The 17074-nt window shown below is 38.8% G+C and overlaps 2 protein-coding genes across 4 annotated transcripts in view; one reads left to right on the top strand and one right to left on the bottom strand.

The window, feature by feature from the left end:
* Positions 1-5901, bottom strand: part of LOC126251523 (glycerol-3-phosphate acyltransferase 1, mitochondrial) — a 386686-nt gene extending 380785 nt beyond the window's left edge. The window contains exon 1 of the mRNA XM_049952007.1: positions 5747-5901. The gene's annotated coding sequence lies outside the window, so the exon portion shown is untranslated. The remainder of the gene's footprint in view (positions 1-5746) is intronic.
* A 492-nt stretch (positions 5902-6393) lies between these two features.
* The window catches only part of LOC126251525 (pyridoxal phosphate homeostasis protein), a 73572-nt gene continuing 62891 nt past the window's right edge, over positions 6394-17074 (top strand). For all 3 annotated transcript variants that reach the window (XM_049952016.1, XM_049952015.1, XM_049952014.1), the window contains exons 1-3: positions 6394-6691; positions 6769-6912; positions 11580-11790. In XM_049952016.1, the coding sequence (XP_049807973.1) occupies positions 6599-6691; positions 6769-6912; positions 11580-11790 (448 nt within the window). In that variant the 5' untranslated portion in view covers positions 6394-6598. The remainder of the gene's footprint in view (positions 6692-6768; positions 6913-11579; positions 11791-17074) is intronic.

Here is a 17074-nt window from a genome sequence, read left to right as displayed (position 1 = left end):
GTATTTGTATGGAGTGTAGCCTTGTATGGAAGTGAAACATGGACAATAAATAGTTTGGACAAGAAGAGAATAGAAGCTTTCAAAATGTGGTGCTACAGAAGAATGCTGAAGATTAGATGGGTAGATCACATAACTAATGAGGAGGTATTGAATAGAATTGAGGAGAAGAGAAATTTGTGGCACAACTTGACTAGAAGAAGAGATTGGTTAGTAGGACATGTTCTGTGGCATCAAGGGATCACCAATTTAGTGATGGATGGAAGCGTGGATGGTAAAAATCGTAGAGGGAGACCAAGAGATGAATACACTAAGCAGATTCAGAAGGATGTAGGTTGCAGTAGGTACTGGGAGATGAAGAAGCTTGCACAGGATAGAGTAGCATGGAGAGCTGCATCAAACCAGTCTTAGGACTGAAGACCACAACAACAAGTGTCTGATACTTAAAATAAAAATAAAATGAGAAAATCTGTATACTATGCCTATTTCTTCACTGTTGATTCTACCACATAGCTGAAATAACTGTGGTATAGCTGAAGATGAGCAGTATAAAGAAAGATCATGCTTAATTATATCACATATAACTGGTGCCTTTACTACAGACATTCAGCCTGTATAGATGTACTTAATAGTAGCTACAAATAAAGTACCCAATAAACAGTTCTGCAAGGAAGCATCAAAATTGGATTGTAATCATAACTGAAAACCTCACAAAATGAGTAAGACAACCCAGTTATTCCAGTGCTCAGGTGAAGCAGCAATGGCTTATAATTGATGAACAAGCTTAGTGGTCCTCAGGTGGATGAAGATGGTGGGAAGGGGGGGGGGGGGTGTAATAAGGGCTAAACAGTAATGTCATCAACACCTTGGTCAAGAGGTAGTACATCTGGAATTAGTGACATTTGAATGTAATTTGATTAAATTATGTAATTACATAGGAGAGATAAAACTGAGGCACTGAAAGCAATACTGATGCTAGAGATGAGAAATAATTTAAGGGAAAGGAAAAGCATATGGGCCAGGTCAATATGTAGGTCAGAGCAGACTAGGGTTCTCCCAGGGTTTGTCTGTGACAAGAGAAACGCCACCTGCACCTGACCCCTCACCAACCCAGATTAGGATAAACACAGTTAAGGGGACTTGTACATGAATGACTGTCAAAAAATCGATTTTTTAATTTTGGTCTTAAAAATTTTTTTTTTAGTTTTCTGGACGAGAAAAAAATTTACTTCCAGGAAAATGGATCGCAGAAATTAGCAAAATCAGAGGAATTTAAAAGTGGCTGCACGCACCAAGACATCCACATGAGTCACAGTCAGCTCTGTTGAAACTGAAGTTTTGCTCTCATTTGTCTCGTTTTTAAGACTTTTTAGTCCATTATTTGGCTAACCTGCAAAACCTTTACATTTGCTTATCTTTTGTTTATATGGAGAGTTGTCATTGTTTGCATGAATATTTTGTTTCCAGTGAAGTAACTGTGTGCGTGAGTTTCTTATTGCACTATAAAGCAATGGGAAGAATTAAGAAGTTCAGTGTTGAACAACATAAATTTTATGGAAAACAGTTCACCAAACGGATTAACTCTGCTAATACTGAAGTACAACGTGATACAACACTTGAATCAGCTTCAACTACGCGAATTGCTTCGAAGCTAACTGAAATATTTGGACAATGGGCTGGGCAGTATTAATGCTGATAACATAGAGACACCAACTATTGATTCATGTTGTGTTATTGTTTAACTCTCTGCTCTACCTGAACTAATAAATAAAACTCGGTGGTGTGAAGGTAGTTGAGGAGATACATGCTAGAAGAGGCGCATCAAAATTAAGAATTGTTTGTAATTTTTGTGATTTAAGCGAATGTGGTTATACATGTGGCATAACTAAGCAGACAGTGTATAACACAAATATTAAACTTGCTTATGCTATGAGGTATATAGGCAAAGGGGTACAGAAGTGCACAAATTTTCTGTGCTCCCATGGACTTACCTGCCCCTACAATGTCTGACAGGCACGATGAAATTATTCTACAGACTTGAGAAGAAGTAACAAATGATAGTATGATAAATGCTGTTCAGGAAAGTGTAGACATGAATGACAGCAATACACATATGTCTGCAGCCCTGGATGCATCCTGGCACTGAAGAGGGAACAGTTCCCTAAATGGTGTAGTGGCAGCGACCTCCTTGGACAATGATAAAGTTATTCATGTGGAATGTATTACCAAGTACTGTCATGGCTGTATTAGTGAAAATGAAAATCATAAATGTTTGATTAATTTTAGTGGTTATAGTGGAAGGATGGAATCTGAAGGTGTTATGAAGATAATTCACAGGTCAATAGAGAAATATGGTGTTACGTATAAATCTTACCTAGGAGATGGAGACTCAAAAGGGTACCAAAAAGTTTGTGAATCCAAACCTTATGCTGACACAAAAATTGAAGAAATGTAATGTGTTGGACATGTCTAGAAAAGGTTAGGTACAAGACTGAGGAACCTGAAGAGGAATTTGAAAGGAAAGAAATTAGCTGCTGGTAAGTGAATTTGTGAGTATGGTCAGCTTACAGCCGAAGAAATAGACAGGTTGCAGTATTATTATGGACAAGCCGTAAGACAAAATAAAAATGACCTTGAGAGAATGAAAAAGGCAGTATGGGCTACGTTCTTTCATAAATCCTCCACAGATGACAACCCTGTCATGCACTCTGCTCACCTGGCAGTGATTCATGGGGTGGCTACCAGAGGGCTGTTACTCAAGGTGAGACCTACAACCATAAACATTCTTTGCCATCTGCTATAAAGGAAGTTATAAAACCTATATATAGGGATCTTAGTGACACAATGTTATTAGAGAAATGTTTACATGGTAGGACTCAAAATCCAAATGAAAGTTTCAAAAACTGTATATGGGAACGGGTACCAAAAACTGTTCTAATAGGACAAAATACTCTGAAAATAGGAGTGCTAGATGCTGTTCCATGTTTCAATGATGGTGCAATATAAAGGCTTAATGTTATGGAACTGATGGGAGTGCCTCCTACCCACTTCTCCTTAACTACTATCCTTCCGTTGTTTGTCTTCTGTGTGTGTTACGGGAGAGGAAACATCTGGTTAGGAGGTGTGGCATCTTTATTTGTGGGGTGTATCTGTCATCTGTTTGGTGTGGCATCATGTAGGCCTGCTGGGGCTTTCATCTATGCAGAAGGGCTACGGGTCGTTGATATGATGGGAGTGCCTGGTGGACTAAATATGCATAGAGCTCCAATAGCCATTGACTGAAGGAGATTCTTTGAAGCAGAAAAATCATTGTTGAAAGCCACCAAAGAAGCAAGAATAAGAAGTGTGAAAAAGAGAAGGGAGGAAGAAAAACACAGGGAACAAGATGAATATGGAACTGGGATGCATTAGTGTCATGCAAGTTTAATAACAAACACAAGTTTTAACTTTAACTTGAATTTCCCGAAAGTTAAATTATTTCATGTTCTGGTACACTTTGGCTAAATACTATAAAAGACAGGCGGCTGAAATTCTGTATACTGTCTTAAAACATGCATGATTAAAAAGTAGACTACTCTTGTGACTTAACTTTGAAAATAAAATGTTTTTTGAAGGAAAAACCCAGAATTAATTTCCAAAATTTTTGATAATCATACTTACAATTTTTTTTGTACCACTATTTATACAGTACTATTTTTTCAACACTCTGCTTTGTAGATAATATGGCAAAGAACTTACAAGAAAAAAATAAACCTTCTACTTTGTATTTTCAGTAACGTGTACCTATGATGTGCATAAATAATTAACATGGTCTATTTCACTTGCACCAAAAAAATACAATTAAAAGAGGTGGAACAGCTAAAGCTGAGGTTCATATACAAAAATGTTCCCAAAAGATGCCTTAAACGATGGTAAGCATTATATGTGCTTACAAATCTCATTCTTTGAGTTATGCTGATTAGAAAACTGACAATTTTCTCAAGATTTCCCCTGGTATTCACAGACCAGTCCTCTTAAGGAGTGAACAAAACCTTCTAGCCAGGTGATTTGTAATAGTAAAAGTGAGATGGGTAAAAATGTAATAGACACCAGCTGGACCAACAATAATAAAACAAGGTAAGAAATACTCAGGAGGTAGGGGACTTGGTCAAATTTAAAGATTCAAGGAGGATATCCGTCACACATGAGACTAAACCCTGATGTCTTTCAGTCGGCACTTATGCAGTTTAGCAGGTATGGAAAAAATTTTTCATTTTTTTTTCAAAATTTGATCGATTATAGTCAAATGTGATACGCTGATTACGAATACGATATTTATTTTCGCCCCAGTCAATTATTTACATCAAAAAAATTGTTTTAAGAACTTTAACTTTTGTCGCTTAATCTAAACGCAACTTTTCTAAGTCCAACATGGCAAAAAAATGAAATATCGAAATTTCGAAAACCTAATACATGGTTTGATGTACTCTTGTTTAAAGAACATGTATACGTAATATGAAGCAATTTGATGAACATATTGATCTGTAGCGTAGCCCACTTGAGGTTAGGTTGGGAGTTTTTTTTTTTTTTTTGGAATGCGGCCGCGGCAGCGGCCGCCTATGATTCGAAAATATTGATTTGACACTAATGAAGCCTGTGGGGGGATGGGGGGGGGGGGCACTGCAGACTCCCCCCACCGCATAACGACACATGATGATGAGTCAGATCAAATTTTGAAAAAAAATGAAAAATTTTTTCCGTACCTGCTAAACTGCATAAGTGCCTTTCAGTCTATTGTCAATGTCATGTCTGTCTCCCAGATTGAGCGCAGGTATTTACAAACTCTGTGATTTAAAGTCTCCTGCCTGCTCTCTTTAATTGCTGATCTTGCTATGGTCTTCTCCGCACAAAAACTGTTTTCATCCAAACATGTGTAACATGGTAGCAACTATTCATGGAACTAGTCTATATTCATTCTTTTACTACCACAAAAATCACTCTCCTGAGTGACTAGAAGACTGGATGAATTCAACATCAGGGGATCTTACAGATATGTAATATAATCCATTGTATTCTGAATATTTACATGAAATTTGGAAACAACCATCTGCCAACCACTCTCCCCATCCTCAGCTTTAAGTGCTCCTCATAATACACAAAGTCGATCTAAAATACTCAATTGTGCATGACATCACACTGCCATTGATGGCATTTCTGCCCATGTGGGCAAGTACTGTCAGACTATTGCCAACAGCCTTTCTATTACATTTGTGCCACCAACAATTTCCGTCCCCCATTCTCCATAGTTTTTCTACACACACACACACATATATATATATATATATATATAGAGAGAGAGAGAGAGAGAGAGAGAGAGAGAGAGAGAGAGAGAAGCTAATCAGGACTTTAAAGACGAGGGCTTATATCTAGCTCCTCCCATATAAAATTCAGATTCTGATGTTTTAACAAGTCCTCTCATTACAGAATCTTAACAACGCGAAACGTTATGAACATATAATGAAAGTGCATCAAGCTGAAAGGTTTTTAAGACAATCAAATAGGTCTACATCACTGTTACATGGCATATACTTGGTGGAGAATAAACTCACATTGGCATGCTCGTATTAAACACATTTTTAAAATCTCAAATCCTATAGGATTGCTCACAACTTTGCAACACTTGCCACGGATATTACTAAATGTCATGAATAAGAGAAAAATCTAAATTTTCATTCCAGTTGTGTAATAGTGGTAAAAGGTGACAGCTTACCGAAAAGACTTAAATCACATACGATGCTAAAAGCAAGCGTATTCTCCAATTCTTCTTTCTTTCTATTCTTTATACTCTAAAAATAGCCGCCGATTTACAGCTAGAATCATTACAACAATTAAATCACTTTTCCCGCTATATGATCTTACTATTATCATTTGTCTACCACGTGATAGTATTTAAAGTAGCATCTATGAAGTGAATTTTTTTATAGCTTTTTTTCTTTTTGTACTTTGTATAAAAAAAACTTTCTGCGGGTGCTTAAAATACCCTTTTCGTTGTACATAACGCAGAGTACTCAAGCAGAGTACTTGCTTTAAACGACAGTAATTATGAGTAATACGTTTACATATCTTTGGAAAATGTAGTACTGTAAGCGGCGTACACACCACTGACCAGTGACCACAGTAATACTGGTTTACCGTGTGTCTGAGACAGCAAGTGTGAAACTGCGTGTAGGGCACACATATTAAGTTAAAATGGTTAAAATGAATCCAGAAACAAAAAAACGTTTAACAATTATCATTGATACAGCAAAGTGTATTTTCCATATTGGTTTTATACCGACAGTTCTTTACCTAGGTTTCAAGAAGGGTGCAGATGCTGGGATGCCACCACTCACTTTCATGAATCTTCTGTGGCAGTAAGAATGTGGGTACTTGTACTAGATGATACGAGCAATATTCATCAACGAGTAGAGCAGCGACATGTGTCTATTAACAGCGTTTAGGTATTAAAGACAGTGGGGAAAAAAATCACGTGGTATCGTCTCGCAGAGATATTTTTTTTTTTTTTTTTTTGGATTTGTATCGTTCTATACATGCAACATATGGTAGTGTTCTAGAATTTCCAATGATACGCACAGTAATGGGAGAACTAGAAATTGCCAAGAACTTGGGTGTGATCCTTAATAAAGTCAGAGCCGCAGCTGAACGTAGACCACCAGTAAGTACGATGCAGAATTACTGTTTTAGCTTGTATCACGTATCGTAATGTTTTGTAAAGTATATCAAATTTCGTAGGAGTACAGAACCCACGAACCAAGATTAGTGGCTGTCAGCAAGACTAAGCCGAAGGAATTGGTAATAGCAGCTTACGAAAATGGCCAACGTAATTTTGGAGAGAATTATGTACAAGAATTGATTGAAAAGGGGAATGATCCTGATGTAAGTACTGAATAAACGAGGAGTTTTAAAATAATAGGTTACTGTTGCAGTATCCATATCCAGTTTATGCACAGGATTACCTACCGTACCTTAAATTTTTTAACTCTTTATTAGTTAGTATGCGCCTACTCCCCCCTCCCCACTACTCATTTTCTAATATGTGGTTAGTGCTCCCACGCCTCATCCACCTTTTTTCCGTTTTTGACACTATTATAGTGCAGTGTGTGACACAGATAAATTCTGTGATAGTGTTGGTAATTGTGTGGTTGAGATAAGTGAGAACAAGACTATCCATGTCGAATCTCACCTGTCAGCCTTAAGTAGTTCAATAAAAATCCTTCAGCATTCATTAGAGTATTTAGCAGTACTTATATTGAATTCTGGGTGTATCAGTTTGTAGGGATATGGAGTGGTACAATAACGTAGGTTCAGTTAGAAGTAAAGCAAGTAGCAGACTACGGTTCTTTTGTAGAATACTAGGGAAATGAAGTCAGTCTGCAAAGGAGATGGCTTACCGAACACTCTTGTGATCCATCTTATAATATTGCGTAAGTGTGTGCCCCCCCCCCCCCCCCTACCATACAGGACCAAAGGGGCCCTTGAATGTACACAAATGGTTAAAAGTTTGCTTGGCCCATGGATATGCTGAAATAGAGCATAACAGGGGTGCTGAAATAACTGGATTGGCACACACTTGAAGATAGACACACATCATTATGTGAAAGTCTAGTTAGAAATTTTCTAGATCCAACTTTAAATGTACAAGAACCCGCAGCCTATGACTCCTTTAGGAATTATCAGACAAGATTAGATTAGAGTGCACAAAGTGAAATTTAAATTATTATTCTTTCTGAGATCCATGAAGTGAAAGGAATGGTAAGAAGCCCTAGCAACTGTTACAGTGGGAACTACAGTCTGCTGTGCACTTCATTGGGGGTTTGCAAAGTATGTTTGCGATGTAAATAAACCATTATTGGTGCAGGAACTGCCAATTAAGTCTGAATGTGCAGTAAATAAATATGACATCACATCTAACGGGGCAAAGAGGTGCCTTACTGTTGAATTTCAACCTCGGTTGTAACTGGGGCAGTCCAGCCAACACAGATTTATTAGGCTTCCTCAGCTGAGCAACATCAATCCACCCGCAATCTGCAGAAGTTATGCCTTGGTTAGGGAATACCACAAGCTGCAGGAGAACCTGGAATTACCCATACAGGAAGACATCAAGTTTACAACAAAATAGGCTCCATTCAAGCAGCCCACCATTACAGTAAGCAGAACAGCTAGGTGCCAGAAATACCGGGGTGAGAGATCTGTGGGACCAGAGCTGGCAGCTTGAAAATCCTGAAGAGCGTTGTTCTGAAAGTGTAACGGTGATACTGTTGGCACAGAACTCAACAGGAATCTGTGGATCAAATTGAACAGAGCTTGCACTGGGGATGTATGATGTGCAGACTCTCTTTACAGATGGGATGCTACAGAGTCTCTGATTTGTGACTGTGGGGCTCTGAACCAGACAATAAAGCACATTAAAGCCCCTTGCATTCCTACCAGGGGAATAGGAGCAACCTCATGAAAGCTGATGATATGGCCCCTATCTGGATTAGGAACCTAGACATTGACATTTAGTTAGTTTTTATATGTTGCTTTGTATTTTGCTATTCCTGTTACAAATATTATTACTAATGTTATATGCCTGTAATTTTAAACTGTATGTGAGCCATACGATCGAATAAAATAACCTAGTGGAAGCAGTAGCAATTGTATGATACCTAGCAATAAATTTCCAGAGTAACCCAATGTGTGGTGCCCACATAAAACTAATTCAAGGAAGAATTTGAAGCCAGGCTGAGTTTCATTGGTAGAATGTTAAGGAGATAAGTTGTCAGCTTTGACCAGTGACATGGGAAACATCCGACAAATGACGCAAGCATTATGGAGACTGTAACATGATGTTTTTGACAATTATTTCAAACTAACAGATCAGTCTGCCACCATAACCAGTTTCTCTCTCTCTCTCTCTCTCTCTCTCTCTCTCTCTCTCTCTCTTTTTTTTTCCCCCCCCCTTCACAACCAGATTGTCATCTTCCAACCTAACCCATTCCTTGGGTTACACAATAGATCAATCTGTCACCACAACTAGTTTCTTCCCTTCCCCACTCCCCCTTTGTGCTTGTAGGCTTTGCTAACTAACAACAAAACTGTGAATATATGTACGGAAAAGTGACAAGACAGCAGCCATTAACATTACATCACTGGCCAAATCTGACGACTTCGATCGAACATTCGTTTAGACCTAGGAAATGTAATTCGTCCACAAAAGAAGTGTCTTACAAAACATTTGTAAGACTCAGTGCTAGTCAGTTTTGGACCTTTACCAGACTGGGTTTCTACAACAGAATTATTTCTATAAAAGAGCAGATGTAGAAGATCCAACAAAGAATAACACATTTTGTCTTGGAATTGTTTAGTGAATACTGATGCATTACAGAGATGCTCAACAAACTCAAGAGGCAGACACAAGGGGTTTTCGGTATGACAGAGAAATTTACTGATAAAATTTGCAGAGCATACATTCAGAATGGGTAGGAAAACATATTACTTCCTGCACCTAAGTCTTGTGAAGTAGCTATGTGGGAAAATTAGTGAAATTAGAGCTCACATCATGGCATACCAACAGCTGTTCTTAATAAGCATCACTCAAGAGTGTTATAGTAAAGGAGAAAGAGAATGGTATCGGATTCCCCTTGCCATAAACAGGTTTGCAGGGTACATACACTGATCAGTCAGAACATATCAATATAAACCCATCCTGTCAATAGCAGTGTCACTTAGGGAGGAATGACTGCTAGTCAGACACACACATGGTGCTTGTAGTATCAGTGAGCCTGCAATCCATGGGTAGAACGAGGAAGACGATCAATCTGAGTTTGACCGAGGGCAGATTGTGATGACCTGGAGACTCAGCATGGGCATTTCGAAAACTGCACGACTTGTCAGGTGTTCGAGGAGCACTGTGGTGAGTGTCTTCAACACATGGCGAAACCAAGGGGAAACCACGTCCAGATATTGTGGGGATGGGTGGCCAGCCCTCATTGCAGATGTTGGGCATCATGGGCTGTGCAGACTGGTAAAACAGAACAGGCGGTGAACTGTGCCGGAACTAAATTAGACTTTAATGCTGGGCACAGTACAAATGTGTCTGAACACACAGTGCACCGAACCGTCCTAACACTGGGCCTCTGCACCTGATGACCCATGCACATGCCCGTGTTTAACACCATGATATCAGCAACTATGACTGAAATGGGCTTGCCACCATTGGCACAGTGGCAGTGTGTTGCATGCCTGATGAATCCTGATACCATCTTCATCATGGCAATGGGAGAGTGTGAATCCATTGTCTTCCAGGGCAACAGCTCCTTGACACCTGTACTTTGTGATGGAGACAAGCTGGTGGTGGCTCCATTATGCATTGGGGAACATTCAGCTGGGCATCCATGGGTCCAGCAGAGCTCGTGCAGGGCAACGTCGTGCCCAAGGAGTATTGTACACCCCTTCATGACAATCATGTTTCCCAGTAGCAGTGGAATTTTTTCAACAAGATAATGCACCTTATCACAAGGCCAGGAGTGTGATGGAGTGCTTTAAGGAACACAGTGGCGAGTTCCAATTGATGTCCTGTCCCCTCAACTTGCCAGATCTGAACCTGATTGAACACATCTGGGACGGGATCGAATGTGGTGTCAGAGCTCATTGCCTGTGGTGCCCCCCCCCCTCCCCCCCCCCCTCTCCCCGTCTCGAATGAATGGGAATTAGGTGACTTGGGTGTGCAGATGTGATACCAACTCCCTCCAGTGATCTACCATCGCTTCTTTGCTTCCATGCCTTGACGCGTTGCCATTGTTATCCGTGCCAAATGTGGACATACCGGCAGTGAGAGAGGTGATTGTAATTTTCTGGCGGTTCAGTGTATGTAGATGAAGATGCAGTGTTCATTATCGGGTTTGTTGGTTGTGTCATTTGTATGAAAATATATTTTATATTACTTTTTACAGCTTGTATAAAGAACAGTGAATACCCACCATAAGATTACTCTTTTTAGTTTTGGAAGAAATAAGTTCGAAATTCGCGGTGTTGGTGTTAAAACAGAGATAATAAATGAACGCACAGACCTGTGTCATACAGGCAGGCAGTACATTAACACATACCAAATGCATAGTTTGTAGTGAATTTTATTACTTCTGTGACTGAATAGAGTATGAATCTCAGTGATTTTTGGGAGATTTGACACCTTGGTGTATGCAGAACTGCTATTGCAGTCTGACAACAGTACTTGCTTGCCGGGTAATAACATGTTAACTTTGAATATTTGTTACAGTGCCAAATTATTTGTATTTTTGTCATTAATTAGGCACATGGTTTCTTGTTAGATTTTCTATTGTTTTCTTTTTCATAAAAGTTGCAGAAATATTGTTAAAATAAATTTTGCTTCCTCAAACTTTTAAAAATAATTTATGTAGCACTATTACTTGAAACGGAGAAGTCAGGTATCAGTCAGAAGAGTAACCGAACCTACTAATACCAGATGTCGCTTCTTCCTTTTAGGTTTTTCTGTTTTATAATGAAATAGTTACGGAGAAATAATGCTGCAAATTTCCTTCCAGATTTGCAAAAAATGTCCAGAAATTTGTTGGCACTTCATTGGTCACTTGCAACGAAATAAAGTGAACAAGGTTGTAAGTACTCCTGGTTTGTTCATGGTAGAAACAGTGCATTCTGAGAAATTGGCATCAGCTTTAGATGCTGCTTGGAAGAAACTACACGACAATAGCAGGCTGAAAGTCATGGTTCAAGTAAATACCAGCGGTGAGAAAGGTAAGAATGTTTTTGTAAATTTGTAATAACGTATGAATATATTTGTTCTACAGGAAATCATTTCATCTTTGGTTGAGCCGTATCCATTCAGTCACTCAGTAGCCATACTGGCACAGAAATAGGAGGAGGCTGAAATACTGATTTTGGGCTTTTGAAATTGTTTCATTGCAGAAGACCATAATATCCCCCTCCTTTCAATTATTGGATGAAGGCCGAAATGGCAGATATTGAGATAGGTGATCACAGAATAGAAAAGCAACTAGAATTGCTTAATAGCAGCAAGGAATCAGGACCAGATGATATGCCTGTAACATTGTGCAGAGATTATGCGAAAGAACTTACACCAGTCCTAGTAGCAGTTTATTATAGATAACTAGAGCAATAGAGGGTACCTAGAGACTGTAAACAAGTGCAGGTCATTCCTGTTCTCAGTAAGGGCCGTAGGATAGGTGCATTAATTATGGACCTATATTGTTGACATCATTCTGTTGTAGAATTTTAGAACATGCTTCACACTCAATAGTGATGAAGTTTTCAGAGAACAAACACATCCTCTATAAAAATCAACATGAGTTCCACAAACAGATCTTGTGAAACTCAGCTCACTCTGTTACTCCATGAGATTCATAACACTGCGTGCAACTGTGCTCGGGTTGATGCTGAGTTTCTTGCCTTCAGGCATTTGACACCATCCCACACTGCAGGTTTGTGAAAAAAATGAGCTTTACAGATTATCAGACAATGTTTGCGATTGGATTAAAGCCTTTGCCTTAATGGAATAAAATTGGTAGATCTGAAGGTAATTTCCAGAGTACACTAAGGAAATATGATAGGACTGTTACCATTTACAGTGTGTATAAATGATCTAGTAGAAAGTGTCAAAGCTCTTGAAGACTGTTCACAGAAAGTAGCAACACCAGAAGGCAGTATTGATTGGCAGGATTACTTGCACAGGATTGATGATGGTGTACGCTCTGACAGTTGACCCTGAATGTGAATAAATATAACATATTGAGCATACACAGGAAAAGAAGTCCGTTACAGTAAAACTAAACTGTTGATGACAAACTGCTGGAAACACAACCTAGTTTAAAATATCTAGGAGTAGCCATCCAGAGCAACCTTTAGTGGAATGGCCACATAAAACAAATAGGAAGAAAAGTGGATACCATATTGAGATTCATAGGAAGAATCTTAAGGAAATGTAGCTCATCCGGGAAGGAAGTGGCTTATGAGGCACTTGTTCAACAGATTCTTGATTGGAATTGTTACCAGGCAGAACTATTAGGAGGTAGAGGATATCGAACAAAGAATGGCGCATTTCATCACAGGATCGTTAATCGGTACGAGTGTGTTACAGAGATATCAACAGACTTCTGTTGCAGACATTTCAAGAGGCCTTCTGTATCACAGAGAGGTTTATTACTGAAACTGCAAGAGAACGCTTTCTGGAAAGAGTCGGACAGCATATTACTTCCTCTTACATCTCACTAAATGACCATGAGAAAATTCTTGAAATTAGAGCTAACATAGAGGCCTGTCAGCAGTCATTTCCCCTGCATGCCATTCACAAGTGGAACAGGGTAGGAGCATCAGTTAATGGTGGCAGAGGTACACTCTGCCCCACACCGTTGAGTGGCTTGTGGAGTATGATGTAGATGTGATGTCTGCTCTTTCTGTCTTTAGGATCAAAAGGTCTGTTGTTGTTGTGGTCTTCAGTCCTGAGACTGGTTTGATGCAGTTCTCCATGCTACTCTATCCTGTGCAAGCTGCTTCATCTCCCAGTACCTACTGCAACCTACATCCTTCTGAATCTGCTTAGTGTATTCATCTCTTGGTCTCCCCCTACGATTTTTACCCTCCACGATGCCCTCCAATACTAAACTGGTGATCCCTTGATGCCTCAGAACATGTCCTACCAACCGATCCCTTCTTCTGGTCAAGTTGTGCCACAAACTTCTCTTCTCCCCAATCCTATTCAATACTTCCTCATTAGTTATGTGATCTACCCATCTAATCTTCAGCATTCTTCTGTAGCACCACATTTCGAAAGCTTCTATTCTCTTCTTGTCCAAACTATTTACCGTCCATGTTTCACTTCCATACATGGCTACACTCCATACAAATACTTTCAGAAACGACTTCCTGACACTTAAATCTATACTCGATGTTAACAAATTTCTCTTCTTCAGAAATGATTTCCTTGCCATTGCCAGTCTACATTTTATATCCTCTCTACTTCGACCATCATCAGTTATTTTGCTCCCCAAATAGCAAAACTCGTTTACTACTTTAAGTGTCTCATTTCCTAATCTAATACCCTCAACATCACCCGACTTAATTCGACTACATTCCATTATCCTCGTTTTGCTTTTGTTGATGTTCATCTATTGATGTTCATCCATCAAAAGGTCTATTGAAAAAAATTCCATATCTCTGCCCACAAAATTTTTACTATGCGTATCTTTTACTTATTGTGCAAGGTCTCCTTTGAAATACTCTCCTCACAGTGCCGTTTCCACTTCTGGAAGCAGTCTTGGTATGGTCTTGCTGGATTGTGTAAAATGCTATCTGAGAATTTTTTTAAATCTTGTTTATCATTGGAAATCTTCATCCTTAACTGGGGTTTTCATCTTTGGATATAAAAAAAGTTTGAAGGAGCCAGGTCTGGGGAGTACAGAAGATGAGATGCTCAGTGATTTTGTTTTTTGTGCAGTAGTTATGCACCTACAGGAATGAATGTGCAGGTGCATTATTGTGATGCAAGAGCCATGAATTGTCTTTCCACATTTCAGGCTGTTTCCTTCTCACATTTGCTCTCAGGCATCCCAACATGTCTTGATAGCACCTTCGATTAACAGTATGTCCATATGGCACAAATTCATAATGAACTAATCCTTCAAAGTCAAAGAGAACTATCAGCACGATTTTGACATTTGATACGACTTGATGAGCTTTTTTGGTCTTGGAGAATATTTCCCAGCCCAGTGTGAAGATTGAACCTTGGCTTCAACTTTGTAACTGTAGTGAGACGTCTCATCACCAGTTATGATACTCTTAAGGAACATCTTCTCTTTTGTGTGATCCAAAAGCTCTACACAGATTGCGAGGCGAAGGTCTTTCTGGTCTTGACTCATGAGCCATGGCACCAACCTGGTGGCAACATGATGCATTTCAAGATGCTGTGGCCGGATTTCATGACATGATCCAACTGAAACGTTACATTCTTCTGCAATCTTTTGGACAGTCAGTGTTAGATTGGCATGCACACTGTCAATGTTCCTGACATGAGCATTGTCAGTGGACATCTTTAACTTTGGTCCGGCCATTTGTAAACCATGTGAACCATTCTTAACATTGAGTATGGCTGAAACACTCATCACTGTAGGCTTCCTGCATCATTTGCTATGTCTCTTCTTAAGTTTCATGCAAAATTTAATCTAGGTGCGTTGCTCCTCAAAAAAATCGCAAATTTTGTGACACAATGTTCTACTTGATACAGCATTGAACAGTAACTAACAGACATACAATAATGAAACTTCCATCAGTTACACATTAAACACAGTCGTGTGCAGGAATGCCAATAACATTTCACTCGAACACACCATTGGTGCAAAATTACAAATGAACCACAATTTCTTGAGTCGACCTTGTATGCAGGTGATATTTTCTGAAACTTTGATGGTTTTTTTTCCAGCCTCTTATAATGTACAAACAATTTTTGAAGTCATTTGATTGGAATCGTTTTGAAAGTTCTGACAGAATGTTTCATATTCCATCAAACAGATTGATATCAAATCTTATAGAGCTCTGTTAAATTCAGACTACTACTGTGCCTCCCAAGTTTTCAAAATCAATTTATGTTCCTCCTCTTATCGCATTATCAGACAAGTCTTCTCCCCCATAAATGCTTTCACTGTACTTTTTCCACCTATTGACTCTCTTTTGTGCTGAACTATGGAATTTCTATTGCACTCTAAATATTTACTGCCCTTTGTTTTTATTTCATCAGAGGTTGTTTAGAGTTTTCTAGATACTGAATCAGTTCTCCAGGTGCCCATTTATTTTTCAACTTCTTCACTTTTTGTCTGGAGCCATTTTACCTTGGCTTCCCTTTTACTTCAGTCATGTGTGAACTATATTGCTGTATTCTTTCTTTTCCCTGAACATTATTGTACTTACTTCTTTCACAGATAAATTGAAGTACTTCTTCTAATACCCAAGGTTTCTTCTCCTGTTACCTTCCTTGTACCCATTTTCGGTGTCCAGCTTCTGTGATTGTTCTTTTTAGTAATGACTAATCCTCTTCAACTGAACTGCATACTGTGCAGTATCTACAGCCTCAGAGAACGTCACATATCTCATCATTCATTTGTACTTTAGTATTCCACTTATTTCCACATTGGTTGTTCTGGATGATTCTGTTAAGTATTAGCTTGCGCTTCATCAGTAAATTGTGGTCCAAGCCTGTATCTGCTTTTAGTTACATCTTACAAAAAAATTATGGTTCAATTAAGACTAAATTTTCCATTGAGCAACAGCAAGTGGCAAATAATATAGTGTACACAGTATATGAATGGATGACACAGTGATTCTATTGTATGGAACTGATAGTGAGGTCAGTGAACTATATCACCTGTTTATAACTTGCATCCCTAAATGAAATTTACTGTCGAAAGAAGCAGCTTGGGAATCCAGTTTTCTAAATGTTAACATACCTGCCTTCATTGGGAAAACATCATTTTAATTTTTCTGGGTAACAACACAACATATATAAATTGTTGCACTTCACAGCACCCTGCCAAATATAAGCATACATTATTCCACACTGTGACTCCCACACACCAATGAGAATACTGTTGAGCAATGAGGCACAGTTCACTAAAATACTGATCACTGATGGGTACAGCCGAAACTTAATAAGAGAAAGATAAAATAAAAGAAAAAAACACAGTATAATGAGAATTTTTGTGGATGCAAAACACGAAAAGAGAATGAAAATTGCAATTTTACCATATATTGCTAAAGTATCAATAAAATAAGGCAACTTCTTAAAAAGTGGCATACATGTTGCTCTCTAAATAGGCAATGAGATTAGCAACAGACTTACACTGTTTAAAAGATTTCCATCTACTTAACATTTATGGGTTATTCTGTCAGTACTCGGAGGAACACAGACATATTAAAAACTGACATACACAGTATTAATGTTCCATTATATCCCATTTATATTTTGTTGTGAACTGGGTTTCATCTTTGTAGGCCATCACCAGGCAACTTAAGG

The sequence above is a fragment of the Schistocerca nitens genome, chromosome 4 (assembly GCF_023898315.1).
Source record: "Schistocerca nitens isolate TAMUIC-IGC-003100 chromosome 4, iqSchNite1.1, whole genome shotgun sequence".
NCBI classification, from domain to species: Eukaryota; Metazoa; Arthropoda; class Insecta; order Orthoptera; family Acrididae; genus Schistocerca; species Schistocerca nitens.
The sequence above is the reverse complement of the archived record's forward strand: the minus strand, read 5'-3'. Positions and strand labels throughout refer to the sequence as shown.